Source organism: Scyliorhinus torazame, chromosome 6 (assembly GCF_047496885.1).
Source record: "Scyliorhinus torazame isolate Kashiwa2021f chromosome 6, sScyTor2.1, whole genome shotgun sequence".
NCBI classification, from domain to species: Eukaryota; Metazoa; Chordata; class Chondrichthyes; order Carcharhiniformes; family Scyliorhinidae; genus Scyliorhinus; species Scyliorhinus torazame.
Window position 1 is genome coordinate 107,551,658 of NC_092712.1, and position 27,182 is coordinate 107,578,839.

At 49.3% G+C, this 27,182-nt stretch overlaps 1 protein-coding gene across 1 annotated transcript in view; it reads right to left on the reverse strand.

Moving 5' to 3' along the window:
• The window catches only part of itga8 (integrin, alpha 8), a 328,234-nt gene that overhangs the window by 60,025 nt on the left and 241,027 nt on the right, over positions 1-27,182 (reverse strand). The window contains exons 24-25 of the mRNA XM_072508666.1: positions 23,380-23,485; positions 18,407-18,565 (exon numbers count right to left, since the gene is read on the reverse strand). Coding sequence (XP_072364767.1) covers positions 18,407-18,565; positions 23,380-23,485 — 265 coding nt within the window. The remainder of the gene's footprint in view (positions 1-18,406; positions 18,566-23,379; positions 23,486-27,182) is intronic.

A 27,182-nucleotide genomic window follows, 5' to 3' on the forward strand; every position in this document is an offset into this window, starting at 1 on the left:
CAAATTGCTGTCCCAGCTCCTTCTCTTTGCTGCTAGCTTTGCAAAAGCAGCATCTCCTCTTTAACCTCTCCAAATATTTTAGGAAGTTGCTGTTTCCTCATGAATTGCCCATTAAAATTGCCTTGTCATTATCAGTGTAAGTGCCCTTTTATTAATGTGACAAGTGTTAATAACCGCTAATTAACATCTCTGGAACTAAACATTTATTATCGTAAATGTGGGATGTCATTCCTTCACATTTTGAATATTTTGAGGTGTTTCCACTAGTTATTTGCCACTCCTTAAACTTCATTGATTAAGGAGGTATTCTGTTGCTTGCCCTGTTCATTCATGTTCCAGTTTTTCTGTTTCCCTTGCTGCACCAGTTTCAGATCCCACTTGCAGCAATTTTGTCTGCAAAAATGTTTTGAGCAGAAGGATGCAGGAGCAAGTCGAACAGCAGATGCTAATAGATGCTCGGTGACAACAAATTCTGGCCCGTTGATTTACTTTACTGAAGGGTCACACTAATGGTCATATTGGCACTCAGGACAACAATAATTCCTTAACTTGGTTCTAACCTGAGCAGCAATGGAAAAGGAAGTTTAATACAGACTCAACACTTTTTATCCATTATTTGAAAAATATTAGCACAGATCTTTCAGAGCCTGGGGGTACTCTGGAAGATACACCGGGGGCCCCTCAGAACTCAGAATACAGAGGCCGGGATTCTCCGAGCTTCCGCGCCACAATCGCCCTCGCCGCGGGGGCAGAGAATGGGGCGTCAGACCCGCGATCGGGTCCGACGCCTTCGCGCTATTCTCCGGGGGCCTCAGCATAGCCACAGAAACCACGGGGAAAGAGTGCTAATGACAGTCCCCGGCGAGAACAAAAGATGTGTAAAGGTATTCTCTCTGGGGACTACCATTAGCACTCTTTCCCCCTGGTTTCTGTGGCTATTAGCATCCCGTTTCCCTGGGTTTCTGTGGCTATGTTTCTCTTTGGTTTCAGATACCAGCATCCGCAGTAATTTGTTTTTATTCCCAATGATTCTGCTCCCCTACTCTCTGGTCCCACCTGGCCCTCTGACTCTCCCAATTCTCCGACTCTGACCCGACCAGCCCTGACCTCGCCAACCAACCATCCTACCCCCCCACCCTACTACCCTATCCAGATGACGCCCTACCCACCCTTACACCCAGCACCCTGTCCCAGCTTGCACGGTAACTGCCCTGCCATCCTACCCACCTCAGCATCTACCACCCTGCCACCGTACCCACAATTCCACCTATCCAGCTGGCATTCTTCCACTCTATCCACGCTACCCACTGATCTCACTCATATTTACTACCATAGTGAAAAGCTGTTTAAATTTCCCAAATCGTTTCACTGTGTTAGTGAATGACAACCTTGGCTTCCCCTGACAACCCTACTCTGCGAGGAAGGACTCTGAGAACAGATATGCTCTGCCAGCTGCCTCTCCTCAGAAGATTCAGCCCATTAACATTCGCAATATCTTGTCTCCAATTCCTGTTTCTACAACATTTTTCCTTTAAAAGCGTCTTCTTATTGAGTGGCGTGTAAACCATTTAGTAAGTTGGTCGGTGTGGTAGTACCAGGTATTGCGGTACCTGAGAGGCTGATGATCATTGGTTAGCCCCAGGAGTCTACCATTGGCTGTATTACATAGCTCCGCCCTGAAGGCGGAGTATAAGAGACGGTGCCGTCCCAGCAGCCTTCACTTTCTGTATCGAAGCTGCTGGGGAACAGGTTCTAGTAGATTAAAGCCTTGAGTGTAATTGATTGCGCATCAATTTAATCTACTAGACTTAAGCTGGAAGGATGGATCTCTGAATCAAACCAGAGTGCCTTCAACTCAGCCCCCACACGGAGAACTCAACTGCAATTTTTAAACACTGGCTGGCGTGCTTTAAAGGCTACCTCAAGACGGCCGGAGGCACCCCCACAGAAGGACAGAAAATGCATCTCCTGCGCTCAACGGTCAGCCCTGGGATCTACCTCCTTATCGAGGAGGCGGAGAACTATGATGCCGCGATCGAACTGCTAGAAGGACATTATATCCGCCCTGTAAATCAGGTCTACGCTCGTCACCTGCTTGCGACTAGACGGCAAAGCCCCGAGGAATCATTGGAAGATTTCTACCAGGCGATACTGGTGCTGGGCCGAAACTGTGGCTGCCCGCAAGTTTCGGGGAACGAGCACACGGAACTTTTAATCAGGGATGCTTTTGTAGCAGGTATGAGCTCCCCAGATATCCTCCGAAGACTCCTAGAAAGGGACACTCTCGGACTTAGAGAGGCACGGGCCCTGGCAGGGTCCAAGGACGTTGCCTACAGAAACGCACAGTCCTATGTGCCCGACCGCGCGGCAGCCCCCTGGGCTGTGTGGCACCCTGCAGCGGCAGCCCCACAGGCCTTCCCCCTGACCCCGCAGGCCTGCGCTATGAGACGGCCCGCTAACTCCGCCGGGCCCCGCTGTTTCTTCTGCGGGCAGGCGAATCATCCCCGCCCGCACTGCCCGGCCCGCACCGCCACCTGCAAAGGGTGCGGCAAGAAGGGCCACTTTGTGGGGGTCTGCCAGGCCCGCGCCGTGGCCGCGGTCTCCAGCGATTATGGACCGCTGCGGCAACCCCCCCTTCAGGCCCCGACCGGCCAGCGCTCACTGCCACCCCCCTATCCTAGGGCCACGTGCAACCCACGGGCGTGGCCATCTTGCCCCCCCCAGACACCACGCTGGATGGGTGGGCGCCGCCATTTTGTCCATCGCCGTCGCCATCTTGTTCATCCCCAGACACCATGTGCGACCCATGGGTGACGCTATCTTGGATGAGCCCCAGGCCCCCAGCACGGCCGACTACACGCTGCCCGATCAGAACTCGCAATTGCTTCATCTGGCCTCGGTGACACTGGACCAAGGTTGACCCGGACACTCGCAACAGCTACAACGACGGTCTTCATCAACGGCCACGAGACGTCTTGCCTGATTGACTCTATGAGCACGGAAAGCTTTGTTCACCCCGACACGGTAAGGCGCTGTTCTCATGTAACCCACCCTGTAAATCAAAGGATCTCCCTGGCCTCCGGGTCACACTCGGTGGAGATAAAGGGGTTCTGCCTAGCGACCCTCACTGTCCAAGGCAGGAAATTCGACAATTTCCGCCCGTATGTCCTGCCGCACCTCTGCGCGGCTACCCTCCTGGGGTTGGACTTCCAATGCCACTTGCAAAGCCTGACCTTTAAATTTGGCGGCCCTATACCTTCCTTACTGTCTGCGGCCTCGCGACCCTTAAGGTCGACCCGCCTTCCCTGTTTGCGAACCTCACCCGGATTGCAAACCCGTCGACACCAGGAACAGACGGTACAGTGCCCAGGACCGGACCTTCATCAGGTCAGAGGTCCAAAGGCTGCTGAGGGAAGGGGTCATCGAAGCGAGCAACAGTCCCTGGAGAGCTCCACCACGGTAAAGACTGGGGAGAAACATAGGATGGTCATTGACTACAGTCAGACCATCAACAGGTTTACGCAGCTGGACGCGTACCCTCTCCCCCGTATAGCCGACCTGGTAAACAGGATCGCGCAATACAAGGTCTTCTCCATGGTGGATCTCAAGTCCGCCTATCACCAGCTACCCCTCCGTAATAGTGATCGCAAGTACACTGCCTTCGAAGCAGATGGGCGGCTCTATCAAGTTTAAGAGTTCCCTTTGGTGTCACTAATGGGGTCTTGGTCTTCCAGCGAGAGATGGACCGAATGGTTGGCCGGTACGGCTTACATGCAACGTTCCCGTATCTGGATAACGTCACCATCTGCGGCCATGACCAGCAGGACCACGACACCAACCTCCGCAAATTTCTCCAGACCGCGAAAACCCTTAATCTGACATACAATAAGGATAAATGTGTGTTTAGCACGACCGTCTAGCCATTCTAGGCTACGTAGTGCGAAGTGGAGTTATAGGCCCCGACCCTGAGCGCATGCGCCCCCTTATGGAGATCCCCCTCCCTCACTGCCCCAAGGCCCTGAAGCGCTGCCTCGGGTTCTTCAGCTATTATGCACAGTGGGACCCCAATTACGCAGACAAAGCCCGACCCCTAATCCAGTCCACAACCTTCCCCCTGTCGATGGAGGCCCGCCAGGCCTTCAGCCGCATCAAAGCAGACATTGCAAAGGCCACGATGTGTGCCATCGACGAGTCCCTCCCCTTCCAGGTCGAGAGCGATGCGTCCGACGTAGCTCTGGCGGCCACCCTCAACCAAGTGGGCAGGCCCATGGCTTTCATCTCCCGTACCCTCCATGCTTCTGAAATTCGCCATTCCTCGGTCGAAAAAGAGGCACAACCCATAGTAGAAGCTGTGAGACATTGGAGGCATTACCTGACCTGCAGGAGATTCACTCTCCTCACGGACCAACGGTCGGTTGCCTTCATGTTCGATAATGCACAGCGGGGCAAGATTAAAAACGACAAGATCTTGCGGTGGAGGATAGAACTCTCCACCTTCAACTATGAGATCTTGTACCGTCCGGGGAAGCTAAACGAGCCTCCTGATGCCCTGTCCCGCGGCACTTGTGCCACTGAACAAGTGGACCACCTCCAATCCGTCCACGAGGACCTCTGACACCCGGGGGTCACTCGCTTTTTCCATTTTGTCAAGACCCGCAACCTCCCCTACTCCATCGAGGAGGTCAGGTCAGTCACCAGGGACTGCCAAATCTGTGCAGAGTGCAAACCGCACTTCTACCGGCCAGAGAGGGCGCACCTGATAAAGGCATCCCGTCCCTTTGAACGCCTCAGCATGGATTTCAAAGGCCCCCTTCCCTCCACCGACTGCAACACGTATGTCCTGAATGTGATTGACGAGTCCTCCCGGTTCCCTTTCGCCATCCCCTGCCCAGACATGACCACAACCACCGTCATCAAGGCCCTCCTGGGTATCTTTACACTGTTTGGTTTCCCCGCGTATATACACAGTGATAGGGGGTCCTCCTTTATGAGCGATGAACTGCGTCAATTCTTGCTCAATAAGGGCATCGCCTCGAGCAGGACGACTAGTTACAACCCCCGGGGAAACGGGCAGGTGGAGAGGGAGAACGGAACGGTCTGGAAGACCGTCCTGCTGGCCCTACGGTCCAGGGATCTCCCAGTCTCCCGCTGGCAAGAAGTCCTCCCGATGGCCCTCCAAGCCATCCGGTCGCTGCTCTGTACAACCACAAATCAGACACCTCATGAACGTCTCCTTGTTTTCCCCAGGAAGTCCTCCTCCGGGACCTCGCTCCCAACCTGGCTAGCGACACCTGGACCCATCCTGCTTCGAAAGCACGTGCGGGAGCACAAGTTGGACCCATTGGTCGAGAAGGTCCACCTGCTGCACGCTAACCCCCAGTCGCCTATGTGGCGTTCCCTGATGGCCGGCAAGATACGGTCTCCCTTTGGGACCTGGCGCCCGCCGGAACCCCACGTGCACCTGAACCATTGCCCCCCCCCACAGCACCTCACTGGAGGGTTAGTACACCCGCCGCTCCTGCCTAGGCCCGCGCCCCCCCCCCCCCCCCCCCGTGTCAACCTTTTGCCCCAACAGCGTCGCCTAGGGGTGACGAAGCTGCCAGGGAGGATGAAACCACGCTCCCGGAGTCGCAACCACCTGGACCCCCACCAGAATCACCACCGAAGCCCAGATGCTCCAGAAGGACGACCAGGCCACCCGATCGACTGATTGCTTCGCTGTGACTCTAACTGTGAACTTTGCAAATATCCTCGACAGCACGGTACCTCCATACCTGGTCATACCATGTTAAAAGCGACTGTTACCACTGACCACCACCCCCGCTGGACTCTTTTTTAACAGGGGGTGAATGTGGTAGTACCAGATATTGCGGTACCCGAGAGGCTGATGACCATTGGTTAGACCCAGGAGTCTACCATTGGCTGTATTACGTAGCTCCACCCTGAAGGCGGAGTATAAGAGATGGTGCCGTCCCAGCAGCCTTCACTTTCTGTATCGAAGCTGCTGGGGAACAGGTTCGAGTAGATTAAAGCCTTCAGTTATGAAATCACTTCGTCTTGAGTGTAATTGATTGCGCATCAGTTGGGTTGTGGTCTTGGTCAACTGAGCAGTCAATCTAACCCTCCAAAGCCATCTGCCCGTGGATGCCAGTGCAGGAGGATTCCATCTGAGGATGCTGCACCTTTTCTAACTCTGTGTCCTGAAAGCATAGACGAAGGGTTTGTAGGAGACTTAGGAGGTGTGTACGTAATCGCCCACCCATCCACTGAGATGAATAGCCCATTATGACGAGACAGGTTTTATCTGTGAAGGCAGAAAGGTCCATCCTGAGGTGCTCCCACAGTCGGGTTTGGCGTAGTTTATGGATGGCGCAAGTAATAAAATTGGAAATTGTGCCTTCAATAGCTTTGGCCAGCCACCAAAATTACGGGCACAAGCCTTGCACTTGATACCAGGCGTAACCATTTCAGAATGTTTAGCCTGAGGACCCTGGGAATGGAAATGTGGTCATTACAGAGTAACAAGTCATCTGTAAGACAAAGGTGATGATGCTGATCAGAACTGCTTCAGAATACAATTGCTAGGAACATACACAGGCCATCCAGTAAAGCTGTGCTCTCATATCTGTGCACACTCAACATTCATTTTCTGGGCTGCTCAAATTTCTTTTAGTTTCTGGGTGACTACCTGGAGGAGTTTGGTGGACACGGAAACATTGGGCTCGACATAGTCAGAAAAATATAACTCGTTCTGCATAGCGCCACATTTGTTTTTCCACAATGTGAGAGATTTTCCCAGTTTTTGGGAGCAGTAATATAAGTTTTTATTGGTTTAAACTTTAGATAATTGTTCCCAATTGGCAATCAGAAAAACCTGATAAGATCTGATAAGATTGCAGTTTCCACTAATTTTATTATATTTCCCGTGGAATCCTGAATAATTTTGTAACTCTTTAGTTTTTGCTGGGGTCTTTGATGATTGCTACATAGCGAACATTTTTTTGGTAGTGGGACATATCTTCTGTTCATTTACCTGGTTCAGCCTTGCTTTTTCAAGATAGTTAGAATGGTTTGGTTCAAGAGATGTATTGGCCAGAATTTTCCAGTCGTTCTCGCTGAAGGGATCTTCCAGTCCTGCTGACAGAAACCCCCCGCTGCATGTTACCAAGCAGTGTATGTGTGTATGTGAGGGGGTGGGGGTGGGGGGGGGGGGGGGGCGAAAGATAACAGTGGGATCAGAAGATCCTGCCGCCAGCCAATGCCGGGCTATCTCTGTTTTGTTATGCTCTTGTCGTAGCATAAGCTGCTTCCTTGATGTGCACCCTGACTTGGAGATAGGTTTAACATGTTTATTACTGTTAATAATTCTCCTACTTGGATTCACCGCTACTGTTAATCCTTCTATAGCTACTCAGACTGACGAACTAGTCTGCTACAATCCACGTGGTGGGAGTGATGCTCAATCAACCCTGTATGTACTCACTGAGTGTCTCCATTGGAAAGAGACTGAGCATGTGTGATGTGTCCTTTTATATGGGTTGGTGTAATGCCCCACTGTGGTAGTGTCACCTCTGTATATATCGTGAATACCCATTGGTCGTGTCCTATCATACTGACCTATTGGATGACTGTCTGTGTGTCATGTCTCTGGTGCTCCCTCTAGTGTCTAGCTAGGTGTAGTGTATGTACATTAACCCTTTGTGTACTTAGTGATGCATATCACCACATCCCCCCTTTTTCGTGTTACATATTTTCTGTACAGTGTTAAAGAAAATTGAACAAACTAGGTAGATGAGTGATACCCTGCACAAGTTATGATAACAGTGATCATTAAACAATAAGTCCAAATCATATGCATGAGTCCAAAGTTCATTAATTATTATGGTTGAGTGGCCTTCTTGTTTGGTTGGTGAGTTGATGGTGGCATTGCATTGTAAACGCCATCAGTATCCCTGTGCTGAAGGAACCAAGAAGTGATCAAATCACTTCATTGTCGGATTTGAACTCCGTTTTTTTTTTCGATGCTTGTGGCGGTAATTCTTTTTTTTGGAAATGTTTTATCTAAAACAGATTTGTAACATTTACAGAGAAAAAAGAAGGCCATATACAAAAGCCTTAACATATTGAAAACGAACAGTGGGAAAGAATAAACATATTAGTAAGGCACTTCCCCTATCAGCTCTGTTTGCCCATGCCCCACGTGTTCAACTAAACTAATGTGGCTAGTTCAAGTCCAGCTTCTTCTCTTTAATAAAGGCCCAAACCTGTTCTGGTGTCTCAAAGTAGTGATGGAGTTCCTCAAATGTAACCCAAAGCTTCGCAGGATACAGCATTCCAAACCTCACCTGCTTTTTGTAGAGGGCTGCCTTTACCTTGATGAATCCTGCACGCTTCTTGGCCAGCTCCGTTCCCAAGTCCTGGTAGATGTGCACCTCGCAGTTCTCCCATCTGCTGCTCCTCTCCGCCTTGGCCCATCGCAGCACACAATCCCTGTCAGCAAGCCGGTGAAAGCGAACCACCAAGGCCCTCGGTCGGTCGCCCATCCTGGGCTTCCTTGCGGGGGCTCTATGCGTCCCATCCAACTCCAGGAGTCGAGGGAAGGCCTCCGGTCCCATCAGCGCCCCGAGCATACCCATCACGTATGCATCCGCATCCGATCCATCACAGCCCTCGGGGAGGCCCACGATCCTCAGGTTCTGCCTCCTGGCTCTATTCCCCAGCTCTTCAAGCTGCTCCTGCATCCTCCTCTGGCGGGAGTTCAGCTCCTCCACCTCCGTTACCGTGTCCGCCTGGGTGGAGAGCTTCACCTCGACCTCCCTTAGCGCCTTCTCTTGGACCGCCTGTGCCTCGACCATTCGGTCCATCACCGCCCTCATTGGGTCCAACGTGTCCCTCTTTGGTGAAGTTTGGTGAAGCAATTTCTAAAAAACTCCATCTGCTGCTCTCTTGGCCAGTGAGCCTCCGCTCCCTGGTCCCTGCCGTCCGCCATGCTTCGCTGCCCGGTCTGGGGTCCCCACTGCTCCTGCTTCGACCTTTGCCGCTCCACTCGACCACTTCTGGTCCAACTGTCCATACCCCGGGGGGAAAACCTCTTCACTTCATCTCATCCACCAACTCAGGTCGTCAGGTCCCGAGAAAATCCTGTGAAACAGGTCCGTTTGCCCATCTAGGGCGGGAGCGATCCGACCTGCGACCTACTTCCTCGAGGGCGCCCGTGGTGGTAATTCTTGATGGCATCTGTCCTGAAAGCAAGGTTGCATGTTGGTAGTGCAGCAAACGTGAATTGGTAAGTTGCATCGTCCTGCCATGGCATGTCATTGTACTGAGCTGAGCAGTAACAGCGTCCCACAAAGGCAGGGTTGTACCATGTCGTACCAGGTGTAGTTCCATTGGTGTTGTTTTTGTCGTGCTTGTTGTTGACGTTGTTGCCTTTGGTACGCTTCTTCTTATTGTCTTTGATGTGGTTTTTGTGTTGGTTGGTTTTGTCGTCGTGTTTGTTGCGCTCAAGGACCACACGCTGTGGATAATACGAGTCCTTCACACAGTTACTCGTGTCAGCGTCCTGTGTGGCATCTGCTGTTTCCTTGAGCGTGCCGTCACTGAGTTTGCGGCGCTCCTCGTCTGGAGTCATGTCCGGCTTACTTGAATCAGCTTTGGCTTGTCGATGCTCCCAGTCTGGAGTCTGGTCTGTTTCACCTGAGTCAGTTTTGGTTTGTCGATGCTCCCCGTCTGGAGCCCTTTCTGGTTCACCTGAATCAGCTTTGGTGTCTTGACGCTCCCCGTCCGGAGTCATTTCAGGTTCACTTGAATCTTCTGAAGTTTCGTGATGCTCCCCATCTGGGGTCAAAACATTCAGGAATACATTTGCTTGTGGAGAGGCTCGAGCGAATGAGGTTTGAAGTAACGTGGTGTCACCGGAGTCACCAGTAGTCTCACTGTGATTGTCGAGTGCCTCTGTACATTCTAGCTGAGGTCTGTCACGTTGCACATCTGGTATGGGAAGTGGGATGCCGTTGTCACTTGTCTCACATACAGTGGGTAGAGCCTCAGTGTCTTCTTGTCGTTCACTTGAGCTGGGTAGGCCGTCAGAGTTTTCTTCTGGTGGCTCAAATAATCTGGGTGGATTGTCATAGTCCGCTTGCTGTACACTTGAGCGTGGTAGACTGTCAGAGTCTTCTTCTTGTTCACTGGAGCGTGGTAGACTGTCATAGTCTGCTTGCTATACCCTTGAGCGTGGCAGACTTGCATTGTCTGCTGCTGGTTGCTCAGAGGACGTTGCTAGACCCTCATGGTCTTGTTCATGCAAGGACTGCGCTTTGGAGTCTTGCATTGCTTCTATCATGGAGGCTGTCCACGAGCTCTCTGTGGAGGCTTGTGTCACTCCCTCTGTGGAGTCTTGCAGCGTTCCTTGTGTGGAATTGTGCATTGGTCTCGCTGTGGAGACTGTCATCACTTCTTGTTCATGCAAGGACTGCATTCTGGAGTCTTGCGTTGCTTCTATCGTGGAGGCTGTCCACGAGCTCGCTGTGGAGGTTTGTGTCACTCGAGTCACTTCTTGTTCATGCAAGGACTGCGCTGTGGAGCCTTGCATTGCTCCTTTCATGAAGTCTGCCCACGAGCTCGCTGTGGAGGCTTGGACCCTTTATGGTGCATGGACCACTCTCTGTGTGGAGTCGGAGACCCTTCGCGGTGCATGGACCACTCTCTGTGTGGCGGCAGGCCGCTCTCTGTGGGCTTGTACCGCTCTCTGTCTCTTAGTGTCAGGCCGCAGCATAATCCTGCACTCACGCGTCGGGATGTCATATCTGCTGGGCTGAAGATCCTCGAATCCGAAGAACTCGTCATCGGGGTCGTCAATGTGCAACACATCTAGTTGCGGTTCGGATTTGGTACTGGGGTAGCCACCCAAGGTGAAAGCTTCATCTGAGTCATTGTCTTCCAAGACCATATCATCACGTTTTGTGTCGGAGCTGGCATTGGGCTCGCGATGTCCAAAGAAGAATTCAAGGTCTGAGTCATAGTCTTCAAGGACTGTATCATCCCTTTGGGCGGTGCTAACTGCTTGTTGCAGGGTTCTGCAGAGGTTACTTTCAGCTACTGGTTGAATTTCAGGCACTGTACTGTGGTTCCAGGTGAAAGAATCTGGTTTTACGGGTTTAGATTTTTTTCCCCGTGTTTTGGGACATTTCCCCTTTAAGTGGGCGTGGTCCGGTGCCTTTGATGTCACAACGCTTGTGACGTAGTGTGTAGGAAGCAATTGCACATGCGCAGATTGCTGGTCCTTTACTTGGGGCCTTGTTCTCAATTGCGCATGAGCAGCTTCTCGCGCATGCGCAAACGGACCTTCCCGTTCTGTGTGCTCTTCGCGCAACTGCGCATGTGCAGCACCTTTTCCAAGATGGCTGCAATTCAAAACTGCCGTTCGTTGCTACAAGCCTACCCCGCGGTGAGTTTTGGCGCCTCTTTTACCTTTTCTTCTTGTATGTTCCTCGCAGAATTCTTGGAATTTGTCCAGGACTGCCTGGAAGTAGCCCTTGTTTTGCCCCTTTGAGTATTTGAAGGTCTGGAACATTTCAGCTGCTTCTGGACCTGCGATGGTAAGTGGAAGCTTTATTTTCTCTGCATCCACAGTGCCACCTAGGCCGGACGCTACCAGGTAGATCTCGAATCTCTGCCTGAACCAATGCCAGTTTTCACTGAGATTGCCTTGGTACCTGAGCGGTTGTGGAACCGGAATCCCAAACATCATCTTGCCTGGCTGTTGTTGCTGGTTGTCACTGTTCGCTGAGTTGCAACTATATGGATTTTAACAGTTCACTCCTGGAACCATGTTTTGTTATGCTCTTGTCGTAGCATAAGCTGCTTCCTTGATGTGCACTCTGACAAAGGAAGGTTCAGACTTGGAGATAGCTTTCACACGTTTATTACTGTTAACAATTCTCCTACTTGGATTCAACGCTACTGTTAATCCTTCTATAACTACTCAGACTGACGAACCAGTCTGCTACAATCCACGTGGTGGGAGTGATGCTCAATCAACCCTGTGTCTGTCCTCACTGAGAGTCTCCACTGGAAAGAGACTGAGCATGTGTGATGTGTCCTTTTATATGGGTTGGTGTAATGCCCCCCTGTGGTAGTGTCACCTCTGTGTATATCGTGAATACCCATTGGTCGTGTCCTATCTTACTGACCTACTGGTTGACTGTCTGTGTGTCATGTCTCTGGTGCTCCCTCTAGTGTCTAGCTAGGTATAGTGTATGCACATTAACCCTTTGTGTACTTACAGTGATGTATATCACCACAATCTCCACCACTGCATGCCATGTGGGGTGGGTGGAAGTTCCTTTGATCAGAGGTGCTAGCCAAGGCATAAACATCTGTGACAATTCTTTTATTATACATATTTATAACAATACAGTGTCAGATGTTTGCAGTTCACTTTTGTGACTGTAGAAACGATTTAAGATTAAATCCTTGATTGCTAAAATTGTCTCACAGTATTTAAGCAGTTAAACATTTTCCAGCTAAATGCGTTCTGGTGTGTAATGACCAAATGTCCAAAAGCTGCTTGTATTTACTGATGATGCTGCTGAAATAATTTTAATTGATTACAAATGTTTCAGATTCTTCAGTGATGACTGAACGTTCTGAAGAGGTTATACTGTTTACACTTCATTTTCATTGAGGCCTCGGACTGAAAAGAGACATAAAAACAAAGCGAATGTGTGCAAAACTACAGAAAAACAGATGAATATAGATGACAAAAAAACAAAAATACTGGAAATAATCAGCAGATCAGGTAGGATGTGACAGGAGAGAACCGAATGCACAAGAGCTAAATTGGACAACCCCTGAACACAGATGAATGGATTGCAATGCGCAATTGTTCAAGATACGACAGGCAGCCAGCCAACTTGGTGTTGCCTGCTCACCAGAATGATTGCTACATGATGTCAGCACTAGCTATGCTATTCATTGGCTGCAAACAACAGCAGGGGGCCCAAAATGGTAACTTCCTTGCACCACTTAATGTTAGCATATACTGATGAAAGCAAGTCTGCTTCTGTGAAAGGGGAGGTGCTTTGTGGATGCAGTAGATCCTGTCACTCATGTAACAAGTGATTTTCATCTGTGAAATACTGAATAATAGCACAATATGAGAGAGAATGAGCTCCATGGTTCTCAGATACATTGGAGATCTTGGTGGAGGTGATGAAAAGTAGGAGATGTCCCATCTACATAGGAGGCCAGAAAGCCCATCAGAAACATGCTGGAAAGGCTGGGGGAGAAGAGTGACATGGAGATCAATTCCTGCAGTTAAGCCCAGAGGGCCTGGATGCTGTGCTGTGAGAAGTTCAATGACCTCACATGAGTGGTTAAGGTCAATGAGTTATTTCAAATGTCACACCCCATCAAGTAACCTCAGACAATTTCAATCTCAACTAACACAAATCTCCATCAATCATGACTCATATCTAACATTCATGGCATCAACTCACCCTCACTCATTGCTGCTGACCTCATATCCCAGCTTGCATACACTGGCAGATATTCGGCCATGACAGCAACGTTAGCTAATTGAATTCAGAGCACTCACTGTTGCACTGTGTTCTCTTCTGCAGGACAAGGTGGCACGCAACAGTAACAACAGAGGGGAATGTTGCATCAACATGGTCTCAGCCTCATGAAGGAGACATTATTGGGATGCGTATTGTCGAAATTATGGTCAGGGATGTGATTGGAAAGACTGAACATAACATACCTAATCCTCCTTCTCACATCCCACTTCTCCCTCATGCTACATTCCCTACTGAGTCATACAATGCAGATGGCATAACCCTCACCCATACTCCCCACATTACAACCATACCACTGTGCCTTTTTCCTTCCAGGAACTAAGTGGTGCAATCTGGCCAGGCAGAGAACATGGTGATGATGTAGACACAACACCGTCACTGGATTTCACACAGGCAGACACCAGCACAGTTACTGACACTGCTCATATCTTAGAGGATAGATTAAAAAAAGCAGGATTTGCACATGGTGAGACACAGGGCATGGGTAGGCTGCAGCTACAGCAGGGGGCATGCACAGCATAAGTGCCAGATCAGCAGAGGGCACGGTTGCACATGCATATGCTGCAGAGTACTCAGATGAGCACTTGGATAAGGGAAGCCTATAGAAGAACACCGATGGTTATGCCCAACGGAATTCTCGGTGCATTGGCAGTATTGCCAGAAAGCCTGCACTCAGGGTTCAGGAGTATTGAGCAGTCCAGGACCAACCTGGCACAGAGATAGGCACAGAGCTTGGATTCTAATCTTCCCAGTTTAAAAGTGATGCCAACTCCATTCACAGACACATTCATGTAGACACTACCACGAGGCAGTATTTAATTGTTAATGTTGCAGTTCCATTGCAGCACAAGCAGCAGACACTCAAATGTTTCATCAAAACAGGTAAAACCTTTTAGTGCTTGACAGGGTAAATGCTGGGAGGATGTTTCCCCTGGCTGGGGATTCTCAAACTGGAGTATCGCTCAAAAGGTTTGTGGATTTTTGGAATTGTGTACCCCAGGGAGCAGTGGATATTTGGCTTTGAGCATACTCAAGAGAGAGGCTGATAGATTATTGGATACAAAGAGAATTGAGGGATATAGGATGTTGTGGGAAGATGGAGTTCAGTGTAAAAGATCAGCCATGGTCTTATTGAATGGTGGAGAAGGCCGGGAGGGCCTAATGGCCTAATCCTGTTTCTATCTCTTCTGCTTATGTCATAGATGTGAATTCTGAAATAAGTTGGAAGGGAACATACTCTATCCCCCCAGCTCATTATTCTCACAACCACTCATTGGCAATGGCATCAGAGCCTATTGAAAGGTGGAGCAAGGATCTGCCTCTAGAACCTATGGACTGATAGGTCTGCAATGGTCACGAGGATACAATTGGGATGATTTGAAGTAGTCATGGGCTTCTTATTCCTGTTCGCCATGCAGGCTCACATTTTCTCACTTAACAACTAATATTAGCAAACATTTTTTCAGCTTGTTAACTGCCTGCCAGTTTGGCTGGAGATACCCAAGGATTCGGAAGGAGGAATTAAAAGTCCAACTTGTGGAAAGTAAATACAGTTTGTAGAATTGGAATACCAATGTATAACGTTATAGAGTGGCAAATGGTTTGAGCTAGTGATACCCCAAACTGTAAGGTTGATGATCTAACTTGCATTGTTGCGGGAGATTAGAAAACAAGGTTAGGAAAAACCTGAAGAGAATTATCCTGAGTCACTTGTTCCCTCCATGCTATTTTTATACCTAATGAAAACACGCATGAATAACTTATTCCCAAGCTTCTGCCAATACTGCTTTGAACCAGGCCACGAGGTGGTATGGAAAGCAGCCCAGAGGTGGCCAGTTTTCCCTTGCTCAGTGAGTATTTACAAGATTGGGCAATCTTTGCTTTAAAGGAAAGGTTAGGTAAATTTAAATTGATAAGGTTTCAGGATAAAAGTTAGGAGTAGAAACAAAATTGTCAGAAGGATAGCAAACAATGAGCATTTGCTACAGAGGTTAGATGGGGTGGTGAGGGTGGGGTAGGAATAAGTATTGGGTACACCTGAATGGGTATTTCATCTTCATTATTTCTCATTTATATCTGGAAGGTCCATTCAATCTAAGGAGACATCTTTGAGGACCCATAAAATGAACCAGGCAAAATATATATGTGGGTAGGAGACGAAGTTAAATGCAGATCAATCTATGACATATTGAAATAAAAAATGACCAACACATATGCTTTATGAGCATTCCCTGGCGGTGGAGGGTGCGGAGCATTTCTGCACTATATAACAAGGCTGGCATCAGAACCGTACTTTAGATTCTTTTTATCTGTTTCAATGTTACTTTTCTATCACATAACACTGTCCGATATCTGTGCTCCTCTAATTCTGGCCTCTTCTGCACCTCCAATTTTAATTACTTCATCATTGGCAGCCATGCCTTCAATTGCCTGGACACCAAGCTCTGAAGTTCCTTCCCTAAAGCTCTCAAAATCTCTAACTTGCTTCTCTTCTTTAAATCACTCTTTTAAAAACCTATCATTTCGGTCTTAATATCGCCTTCTGTGGTTTGGTGCCAAGGTGACACCTTGGCATGTTAAAGACACTATAAATACAAGTTACTGTTGTTATAAACATCATCTGGGAAAGACTCAGAAAGGAGTATTATCAGGCAGACCTTGCTATGGATATGCAATCCTCGTGTCTGATTCACCTCTCTGCACTCTTCCCCAGGAGATTCTTTATACCCAGATGGTCAAGAGAGAAATTGACCTCAGCAACTAGTCACTTTGTAACCATGTTATTTTAAGAAAAACAGTTAAGCATCATTGCTTGTGTGGTTAAGCAGATGAACATCTTTGTTTCATTTTTATTTTCTAGCAACATTCATGTTTTAATCTGAAAATTGGACACATATTCATTAAAACACTAGCAGGTTATTAATTCATTGGAACACACGTCCATTGTCAGCACTATCAGTCAGGTTATATTTTTATGCAGTACAACAGGAAATTACCCAACTTGCATGACTGTGAGAATTAGAAAGAAAGTAACGACAGTGTAGCTAGTAATAATAACACAAGTTAAGTTGGGCAAAAAGCCATCTGGTTCCTTTGCTCTTTTACCATGTCTCAAATCTGAAAAATATCTTCACCAATGAACCTATATATTATTTCTGCATTGTACCATGTTACATTATAAGTATGTAAAATGTATTATGAACAGTATCTAATCAATTTCACATGATTTATATCCTGTTAAACGTGCTACAAGAATAAATCTGCACTGACCATACAATCTACATTTCCCAGTCGAGTTGAGTCTGCACACTATGAACTCCTGCTGGTACAGATGGAAAAACAATTCCCCTTCATCTCTCAAGGCAAGTGTGTGCTTATTGATATATATTATATTTGAAATCTTATTAATCTACTGAATTTGTTGCAGTTGCTATTTTTCCAATATTCAAATCCCATAAATATTTATATTTCTCATTCATTTTCACTTGAGATGATGTTGGCCTGAATTTTCGCTTCCGAGTTGGGAGCAAAATGTTGGGACAATTCTCAGTTCCGCAATGCCAAGCCTGGAAAAAGTGTCCCAGATGGTCAGATTTTTGATCTGGAGGCACGGAATGAAATGGAATTCGGGACCGTCGCCACCAGAAACAGTTTGGAAGCAGCACAAGGGCTGTTGGGTGCAAAGAGGCGGGCTAGGATAAAAGACCCACCTTGGTGGCTTGGCACTGTGGAAAAAACCCCATCAAAAAACAGCCCTCAACTCTCAAAGCTCCCCGCTTCCCATCCATGCTGACTCATGCAACATCATGCTCCCCCCCCCCCCCCCACCCACCCCATGGTTCCTTATACCCTCCATGTGAATCTATGCCCGTGTATCCACCCCAATGGCCCTTTATAGCCCCAATGTCAATTTAGTGCCAACTCAAACCAACCCATGCATTCCACACACCACCCTTTGCCCATATATCTTTCATGCCAACTTACCCAACATCCATCATGAGCAGACTTCGGGACCCAAGCTGAGATTGAATAAAATTCCTTTAATCTTTTATAAAAACAAACATTTCTATTCATAATCATATTCCACTTCAAAGAATTTATAAGCACTTGTGGCTGACAATCAAACTGTGGACTAACAGGCACACCACTGTGACAATGATAGGTTGTGAAATCAGTCCTGCAGCATTAATCCTATAATGATAACCCTCTGGCTTATTTCAACAGACAAGAGTGAAGTAGCAAGCGCTGTGTTTAACATTCCAGACAGTTTTTTCAGATATTTAAAGGGCAGGATATTTAATAGCCTTGACAGTTTGATCACGCCATTTGACAGCTTCAATGAGCTTGACAGTTCTGGTGAGTTTATGTAATTTTTACACATATTCGCGTCTACTTTTAACAATCCCAAAAGATACCTTATCCTTCTCAAAGGGCACATGACCTCTCCTATAGATTCCCTGGACCATTCCAAAAGGTTACCCCAGTTCTCCAGAAGGCACCCTACCCTTCCAAGTAATTCTGGTAAGTTTAGACCTTCTTTTGCCACGTCTAAAGTGCACAGCTCATGTTTTCGAAATCCCACTAACAAAAGTCAGATCTGACGGAAGGCACTTTAACATGTGCAGTTTCTTCTGTGAATCACAGATTGGAAACCACAACTTGTCCCCTTCCCTCCCTGAAAAAATGGTGGGGGCTGTGTTCGGGGGCATGACTTCCAGCTTTGGGTCTCCGGCACCATTTTCATTACAGTGGAGAGACTTTTCATCTGAGCACAGAGTGCTTGATTTCACCTCACATTCCTTCACAGAAACAAGTAAAGTGATACCTACCTCTAACTGTAGTGGATTAATTGTAGCATTCGTGTGGCAGTGTAAAGGTCCGTTTGTCTTTAGCTGCAAGATGTATAGCAGATATTCATCTCGGTAATTACTTGGCCAACGCACTTCCATGACTGCAGAACTGATTGCACTCGGCCCACTGTTGTGTAGCTGAACAAATGTTTTGAAAATAGATAACATTGCATGCCTTCCTCTTAATACTTAATAGCAGGATGTCAATAACATACATTAGAGACGGCCAACATAACTTTTTTACACAGCAGTGAAGTAATGTCTTCCCAAAAAGCTTATATAAGTGTAATATTCTAAATGATTCCTAAATTAATAGAGACTGAACAGGAAATCCAACTTCACATTGAAAGTTCAAATACAATTAATCCATCAGATGATATTGATTGATGTTGAATGAGTGCCACATATTATTCATTGTTTCTTGACCAAAAGTTAATATGTGGCACACACCAATAATATTCATAATTAGTACATTTTCAAAATGTATTTATTACTTTCATCTCTTCTTACCCTCCCATCATCTCTAGTTGCATGGATAAAATGCTCCCGTAGCTGTCTGTGCCACTTTGTCTTCAAGCACCAGGAGATGCAACAAACAGCTTGGAGTAACTCTCTTCCCAATGTTACAAATTTCCCGGGGTGGGATTCTCCCATCGGGCGGCTAAGTGCCGACGCAGGCGTAAAAACGGGAGTGTCTTACTCCGGCGTTGGCGCCCGTTCTGGGACCCCTCACACCCCACAGGCCGCCCCCGGCCCCTTCAACGCCGAGGTCCCGCCGGCTCAGAGGATGTTAGAATGGCGCTGGCGGGACTTGGCTTTTTGATGACGGCCGCTCGGTCCATTTGGGCCGGAGAATCGGCACACCGGCCCGTGCTGGAGAGTCGACGCATACCCCGACCGGCACCGCGCTAACCACGCCGGCCACAATGGCGCCGATTCACCTCTCTGCGGAGAATCGCGTCCCGGCATCAGGGCGGCGTGGCGCGATTCTCCGACCCGGCGGGGGTTCGAGTTTCTCCTTAGACACTCTCTCAGGTACAGTGGTTGTAGTCACTTTTATAAGTAACTTGAACTTCCCAATATCTAACTATATACTTGTATAACACACAGACGCAACAATAATATCTCCTTTTGATTGGAACTAGATACTTGTTGCCTTTGTGCACGTATGCCTTCAAGCTCTTTGAAGCTGAACCAAGTAAACATTTGAGAAGACTAAACTGAATATGAATCACTAAGCTACTTTATGAAGAAACATATTCTACATTCTATCGCCAATGAACATACAAAGCAACAATTGTGATTGTGTCCAAACATTAAAGTTTGTCTTTGCATAATAATGCAAAATATTGACACACTATACTTCCACCCTATCACAAAACCCTGGATCAGTGCGCAGTCAATTCCAGCCTGACTTGAATCGTAATGCAGGTGAAATTAGTTTTAATGTAAATATCCGAAGTCCTTGATGGAGCCCAATAAAATGCAGTCACCAGGGGCGGGATTCTCCGGGAATTGGTGCGATGGCCCGACGGGCGGCGACAAAAACGGCGCGAAACACTCCGGCGTCAGGCCCGCCAGAACGTCGCAAATTCTCCGGCCGAGAATGGGCTAGCAGCGGTGTGACGGCATTCGCGACGGCAATGGGAGCGTCGGTGTGAGACATGGGTCGCAGAATGCGAGGCCTGGGGCTTTCCGTGCAGGCGGCGTCCGTGGCCCAGGACATAGTTGCCCTCTCACAGGCAGCCATGAGCCAGAGACAGCAGCAGATCGCAGAGGTGCTCAATGCCGTGGCCCAGTCTCAGCAGGCCATCGCTGAGGGCATCGGCGCCATTGCCCAGGTGCTGGCCGGCGTCGCCCAGACACAGACAGGGATGGCCAACTCCCTGAGCTCCATGGCTGCAAACTTGCACCCTTGTTGATACCAGGGCGGGCCTCCAGGACTGGCAGCGCCAGGTGTCGGGGGGGCGTCGGATGCTCGGTCTGTTCGAATCCCCGACCCATGTAAAGGCCCTGGGGCCGTCGGGCACCCTGAGGGAGGAGGAGGTGCTGGGGCCTGTTCCGGGTCCCCCTGTAGGGGAGGTCCTGGAACATCAGGACACCTCGGACCCTTCCGTCCCAGGTACATCTGGTGGGCAACGGGCAGGACAGGCTGGCAGCTCGCCATCCCAGTCGCCCGAGTTGCACCCTGGCCCATCTAGGCCGGGCCGCCCCAGGAAACGGCCACCGAAGGAGTCCCCAGTCACAGGGCAGGAATCACAGGAGTCCACCTCCAGTTTTGCTGCACCGTCTGGGGAACCACTTAGACGTAGCCATAGGGCCCGTAAAGCCAAAAAATTAGACACTGAGTAAGGTGGCACGGGTGCAGGGCACAGATTAGTTATAGGGGCTGGGGCACGTGTATGAACTATTTGTTATTAAAATCACTATCACATCTACAGAAGCTGCCTTTGTGCTATGTCTGATGCGTGTGGGGGTGTGGTCTGAGGTGAGCGCCAGTGTGTGTGTGAGGGGTGATAGAATATTGGCCTCAGGTGAGTGTGCCCTCCCTCTCCCCCCGGGTCGTCCTCACCATTCCCCTGGGCAGACGCACGGACCGTGCGCTGCAGTGTCACGGCCGCATGCAGGGACGGTCCCGGTGGAGCGTGGTACTGTGGCCATGGGTCAGACATTGTTCAACGATGTAGAGCCCAGAGTTCATCGCAGAGCGGGTTGTCATCATCTTCCATGGCCTGCAATAGACCCGCTTCCCCCGGCGACCATGTGAGCCCGGCCCGTTGTGCTACAGGTGGATGTGCAATGGAGGGGTGGTGTGCATGCGGGTGGGGTGAGGGTGGTTGGTGTTGGGTGGGTGGGGTGAGGGTGATTGGTGTTGGGTGGGTGGGGTGAGGGTGTTTGGTGTTGGGTGGTGGAGTGAGGATGAGGGTGGTAGTCTGGTGCCGTGGTGTGCATTCTGTGCCCATACTCGGCAATTCCCACGCCCCCCTAGTCCGTGAACCGGGCGGCTATCAGCCTGTCCCGTGCCCACTGGCACAGCCGGTAACGGTGGGCAGCCTCCTGTCCATGTCCAGCCCGTCTGTCCTGAACATTGCCCCCATCCTCCTCATCTGGGGAGGTCTGCGCCTCGTCTTGATGCTCCTCCCCCATCTCTTCCTCCAGCCCATCGGATGTGGCCGACCCTCTCTGACGGGTACTGGAGGGCCCCTCCAGAGCGGTCCAGGCACCGGAAGCGCATCTTCAGCAGCCCAAAGCACCTCTCTATCACACCCCTGGTTGCTGTATGGGCATCGTTGTAGCGGTTCTCCGTGTCAGTCTGTGGCCTCCGTATAGGCGTCATCAGCCACGACCGCAACGGGTAACCCCTGCCGTCCAGCAACCAGCCCCTCAGCCGGGTGGGGCGTCCCTCGAACATGGAGGGGATGAAAGATTGCGCCTGTATGAATGAGTCATTTACACTGCCTGGATACCGGGCGCAGATGTGCAGGATCCTCAAGCGATGGTCACAGACCACCTGCACGTTCGTGGAGTAGGTCCCCTTCCGTGCAGGTGGGCGCACGGCGACGTGCATCCCATCGATCGCCCCCTGGATCATGGGCATCCTGGCCACGGCAGTGAATCCCGCTGCCTGAGCATCCTGGCTGGCCCAGTCCACAGGGAAGTGGATGTAGCGGTCTGCAATGGCAAACAGGGCGCCTGTGACTGCACGGATGCACCAGTGCACCGATGCCTGCAAGATGCCGGACGGGTCCCCACTCGGCAACTGGAATGACCCCGTGGCAGAAATGTTCAGGGCCACCGTAAACTTGACGGCCATGGGGAGAGGGTGTCCTCCCCCAGTTCCACGCGTTGTCAGGTGTGCCATGAAATGGCAGATATGGGCGACGGTCTCCCGGCTCATCCAGAGTCCCCTCCTGCATGCCCGGCCATTAGGTCCTGGTACGACGAGCGCGGTACACATGGGGCCTCATCCGGCGTTTCCATCGCCGTGGCACCACTGCCACCTTCTCCTCCTCCTCCTCATCCTTTCGGGCGGGCAGCTCTCCAGCCTGGGCGGCTACCACCTGCCTCTCTGCGGCACGCTCCTCAGCTTCCGCTGCTTCCCTGGCACGCATCTGCTCCCCCAGGGCAACATGTAGAAGTGCGGCTCCCACCACGGCGGCCAACATCGCTGGGTAACTACAAACATAACAACCCGCAGGGGGTCGGGGGTATAGTCACCATTGCCCATCCCCCTCCCCCCCCCCCCCCTCCCGCAGCCAGGTGCCATGGGCTGCATGGTCGCGACTGTTGCAAGCTGCACTTGCCAGACGGACCCCCTCCTCAACATGCCCCCCTCCCCTGTCCTCCCCGGCATGCACCCTCCCCACCACTCGCCCTCCCCAACCCCCCCCCCCCCTCCTCCCCACCACTCGCCCTCCCCACCCACCCTCCCTCCCTGGCACGCACCCTCCCCAACACCCCCCCCCCCCTCCCTGGCACGCACCTTCCCCACCACTCGCCTTACCGGCCTCCCCCCCTTCCCGGCACGCACCCTTCCCAACCCCGCCCCCCTCTCCTCCCTGGCACGCACCCCCCCAACCCCCGCACCTCCTCCCTGGCATGCACCCGCCCCATCACTCGCCCTCCCCGGCCCCCCCCCCTTCCCTCCCCCAGCCCATCCCCAAACCCCCCTCCCCCCCGGCACGCACACTTCAACGGATCCTGTGACCCCCCCCCCAACCCCACCAACTGCGGCCGTGCTGTCGTTTCTCCGGCGGCCACCCCACGCCGACCCCTATCGAACCTGCAATGAATCATTTAGCATGTGTGACGCATATGTTCATATGTTCCACTGATATAAAACTGAAAAGCCTGTCTTCTGTCACCATATATTCTATTCCATGACTTTACAATTAATCGTCAACTGTCTATCAAATGAATAGAAGAAACATATATTTTTTTTAAAAACTCACTTCATAAACATGCTGAACTACTGGTCCAATGTGCTCCTCATTCTGAAGTCTTTCTTTAATTTTCCAGTCAGTGATGGGCAGAAAGATTTGCTCAGGACGTGACACCCTATTGCAAGAACACAATGGCTCAACATTGTGGTGAAGCTACAGAGGTCAACCACAGTCTTACACTTTAAAACAACATGAAAATAAAAGTAAAGCGTGCGAGAAGCAAAGGAAAAGATAAATGCTTCAAAAGAAAGGGGAAAGATATATCACAAAATCAGGACAGACCTCAAGTGGATACCATCACATAAAGAAATAATACAGATCATCACAACTAATATTACAGTTAAAAACGATAATACATTAGTCACAAATTTTAGGCGAAAACTGTGAGGGGAATTACATTTTCTTTTCTATTTCCAGCTAATTAAAATCAGACTAACCAGATGGAGAAAACATTTTTCCATCCACCTTGCCATCTTCAGAAAACAAATAAAGCAATTTCTTCGAAGGGATAATGTGTTCCCTTGTTCTTAAAAAGCGACCCAAACTATCTTTAGTTCATTCCTCATAAAATTACCCATATTGTCACTGTTCAGTTTTTAAAAACTCCCAGACTGTTCCGAATGCTTTATTTTTCTTTCTGGTTTCAATGACACACCATGAATTATGCGCTTTTGATCATTTTGAAATACACCAACTAATAAACGCTCTGGTTATATGTGTGGGTGTAATCCCTGTGGTATGTCCTTCCTGTTAAAGTGATGGCAATGCGTTCCCAATCGTTCTGGCCTACAGTCATGTCATGAAAAAAAGTTTGTTTTTCTTTGCTACTTCCTAAGCTTTAGCTTCAGTCTTTTCTCAACTTAAAAGCTACCATTTTGGGTATAGTTTAAAAAATATATATACACAAGTCAACAGTTGCTCCAAGAACCCTATGGTCTGAATTTGCAAAGTTCACATTTTATGTAATGTTGTTACATTTCCAATTCTGGAGCAAGCAATAAATTTGTAGCATGTCACAAATCTCTATGTTTTTAAAACGTTTGGAACAACATTGCAAAATTCTCAACATTCTAGCGCAAAAAGCCTGCTTAGAGAAGCAATGTTGGGGTGTGGGAAGTACTGAGCAAAATGCCAGTTAACATAACAAATCACTGCAGACAGTAATACACAACAGGGACAGAAAGCATCATTATATTGCCAGATCGTTTCAATATAAGCCAGATGATGTCAACTTAAAGCTGTGCAGCACCCTTGCCTGATTGCACTTTGAGTACTACATTGGTTACCAGCCTTTCTTCAGAATTTTGATTAAGTGAAACATTGAGGCTGTGCAAGTAGTGGTGATTTGGTGACCACAGATGAGTCCGAGGCGAGTAGATAAAGAGAAACTAGTTTTATTACAAAGTAATAATATGTACAATACTCTTCAGATCCCAGCCAGGTCTGAGGTGTCTGTAATGCTCCTTGTATTGTTCTCCAAGATAGCCAAAAGTCATCGGGCGGGATTCTCCCGCAATTGATGGGATGGCCCAAAGCCGGCGCCAAGAATGGCGTGAACCACTCCGGCGTCAGGCCAACTGGAAGTTGCGGAATCCTCTGCACTTCCGGGGGCTAGTCCGGTGGCGGAGGGGTTGGCGCCGTGCCAACCGGCGCTGAAGGGCCGGCACGAGTTGGCGCATGCGCAGAACCGCCGGCGTGGTTCCGCGCATGCGCAGACCGGCCAACGTGTTCCCTGCGCATGCGCAGGGGGGGTTCTTCTCCGCGCCGGACATGGCAGAGCCCTACAGAGGCCAGCGCGGAAGGAAGATGTGCCCCCACGGCACAGGCCCACCCGCAGATCGGTGGGCCCCGATCGTGGGCCAGGCCACTGGGGGGCACCCCCCGGGGCTGGATCCCCCCACGCCCTCCCCAAGGACTCACCTAGCTGGCCTCCAAGCCAGGTCCTGCCATGACGGACCATATCCATTTCACGCCGGCGGGACTGGCCAGGAAATGACGGCCGCTCAGCCTATTGGGGCCCGGAGAATTGCCAGGGGGCCGTTGCCAACTGCCCCCGACCGGCGCGGCGGAAACCCCGCCCGAAAACTGGCACCGGAGAATAAGGTAGCCGGTGTCGTAGCGGCGGGGCGGGTTTCAGGCCGGCCCCCGGGGATTCTCCAACCCGGCGGGGGGGTCAGAGAATCCCACCCATACTGTTTACAAAGAACATTAAGCTATGTATTTAAAACAAAGCTAGTTTATTTTACACTATTTTAAATGGTTCGCACACTCTACTGAGTAATAGCTAACAAATAATAGTATTGAATCTATGTTACAGTAATCTATTATGTCTCTCTAATACAACCAACACTCTAACTCAACCTCACACTATCCTTCTCCATCAGCTTCTCCCCAAATGCTTAGAGACGCAGCCTTTTATAAGACTACTTAGTGATGCTATTTTGTGTTGATATACATGAACACCATCTTGTTAACCCTTTACTCTCCTTAGATTATATATATCATTACAGTGTCGGTGCCAAACTTGGTCGGCTTTTATACTGAAGGTCATTAGAGTGCCCATGGGCTCCCCGCCCCTCTGCGTGTGAGCTTGTACTCAATGGGGCTCACAGGGAGACTAATTGCTTCTACCCTATAGGTCTCATATGGGTTATAACAGGCGAGAAAAGCCAAAAGCTGAGGCCTGGTGTCCAAGGCTTGATATATGAATGTGTTATGCCCCAGAAAGCCAGTTGGTAAAGGGTAGAACTGGAGCCAAACTTAATGCACACTTTCATAAGCATATATTTGCAAAGATACACATTACAAACATGCACTTCCTAATCCACCAACCACAGATTCAGTCTGTTCCTTTCTATAGAAACACATGTGACTCCCCAGTTAATGCCCACCACCGGCATCCAATTGAATATAATTATTACAATTAACAGATTCCCTACTTTTCCTTTAAATAAAAAAAATGTAGTATGTAAACACAACCAAAATTTCCAAGCAAATTAACTCAAATTAACTCCAGACAAAGCATGACAATATGAGACACCTCTCCTCCAGGACCGTTAACAATTTCTTCACACTTCCATTTCTTCTTGTAAACAAAAACAACCTACATCCATGCAGCAATTTGCTTTAAGTTTACTAGGTCAATCCTTAACCTTTTCTCCTTCACAATTTTCACAGAGAATTTGGTATTCGACAAGGGTTACTTAATAAGATGAGAGCCCATGGTGTTGGGATAGTATATTAGGATGGATAGAGGATTGGTTAACTAATAGAAGACAGAGAGTTGGGATAAGGTGAGCTTTTTCAGGATGGCAACGTGTAACTACTGGAGTGGCACAAAGATACGTGCTGGAGCCATAATTATTCACAATATGTATTAATGACTTGGCCGAGGAAAGTGAATGTACTATTGCCAAGTTGATAGATGACACAAAAATAGGTGGGAAGGGAAATGGTGAGGATGACACCAAGAGTCTACAGACGGATATAGACAGGTTAGGTGAGTGGGCAGAAACTTGGCAAATGAAATATAATGTCTGAAAATGTGAAGCTATACACTTTGATAGGAAGAATAAAGGAGCTGAATATTATTTAAATTATAGAATCATTGAAACCCTACAGTGCAGGACGAGGCCATTTGAACCATCGAGTCTGCACTGACTCTTCGAAAGACCACCCCGACCTATTCCTCCCGAAAGAGCAATTTAACATGACCAATTCACCTAACCAGCATATCTTTGGACTGTAGGAGGGCGCACCCGGAGGAAACCCACACTGACACGGGGAGAATGTGCAAATTCCACACAGTCACC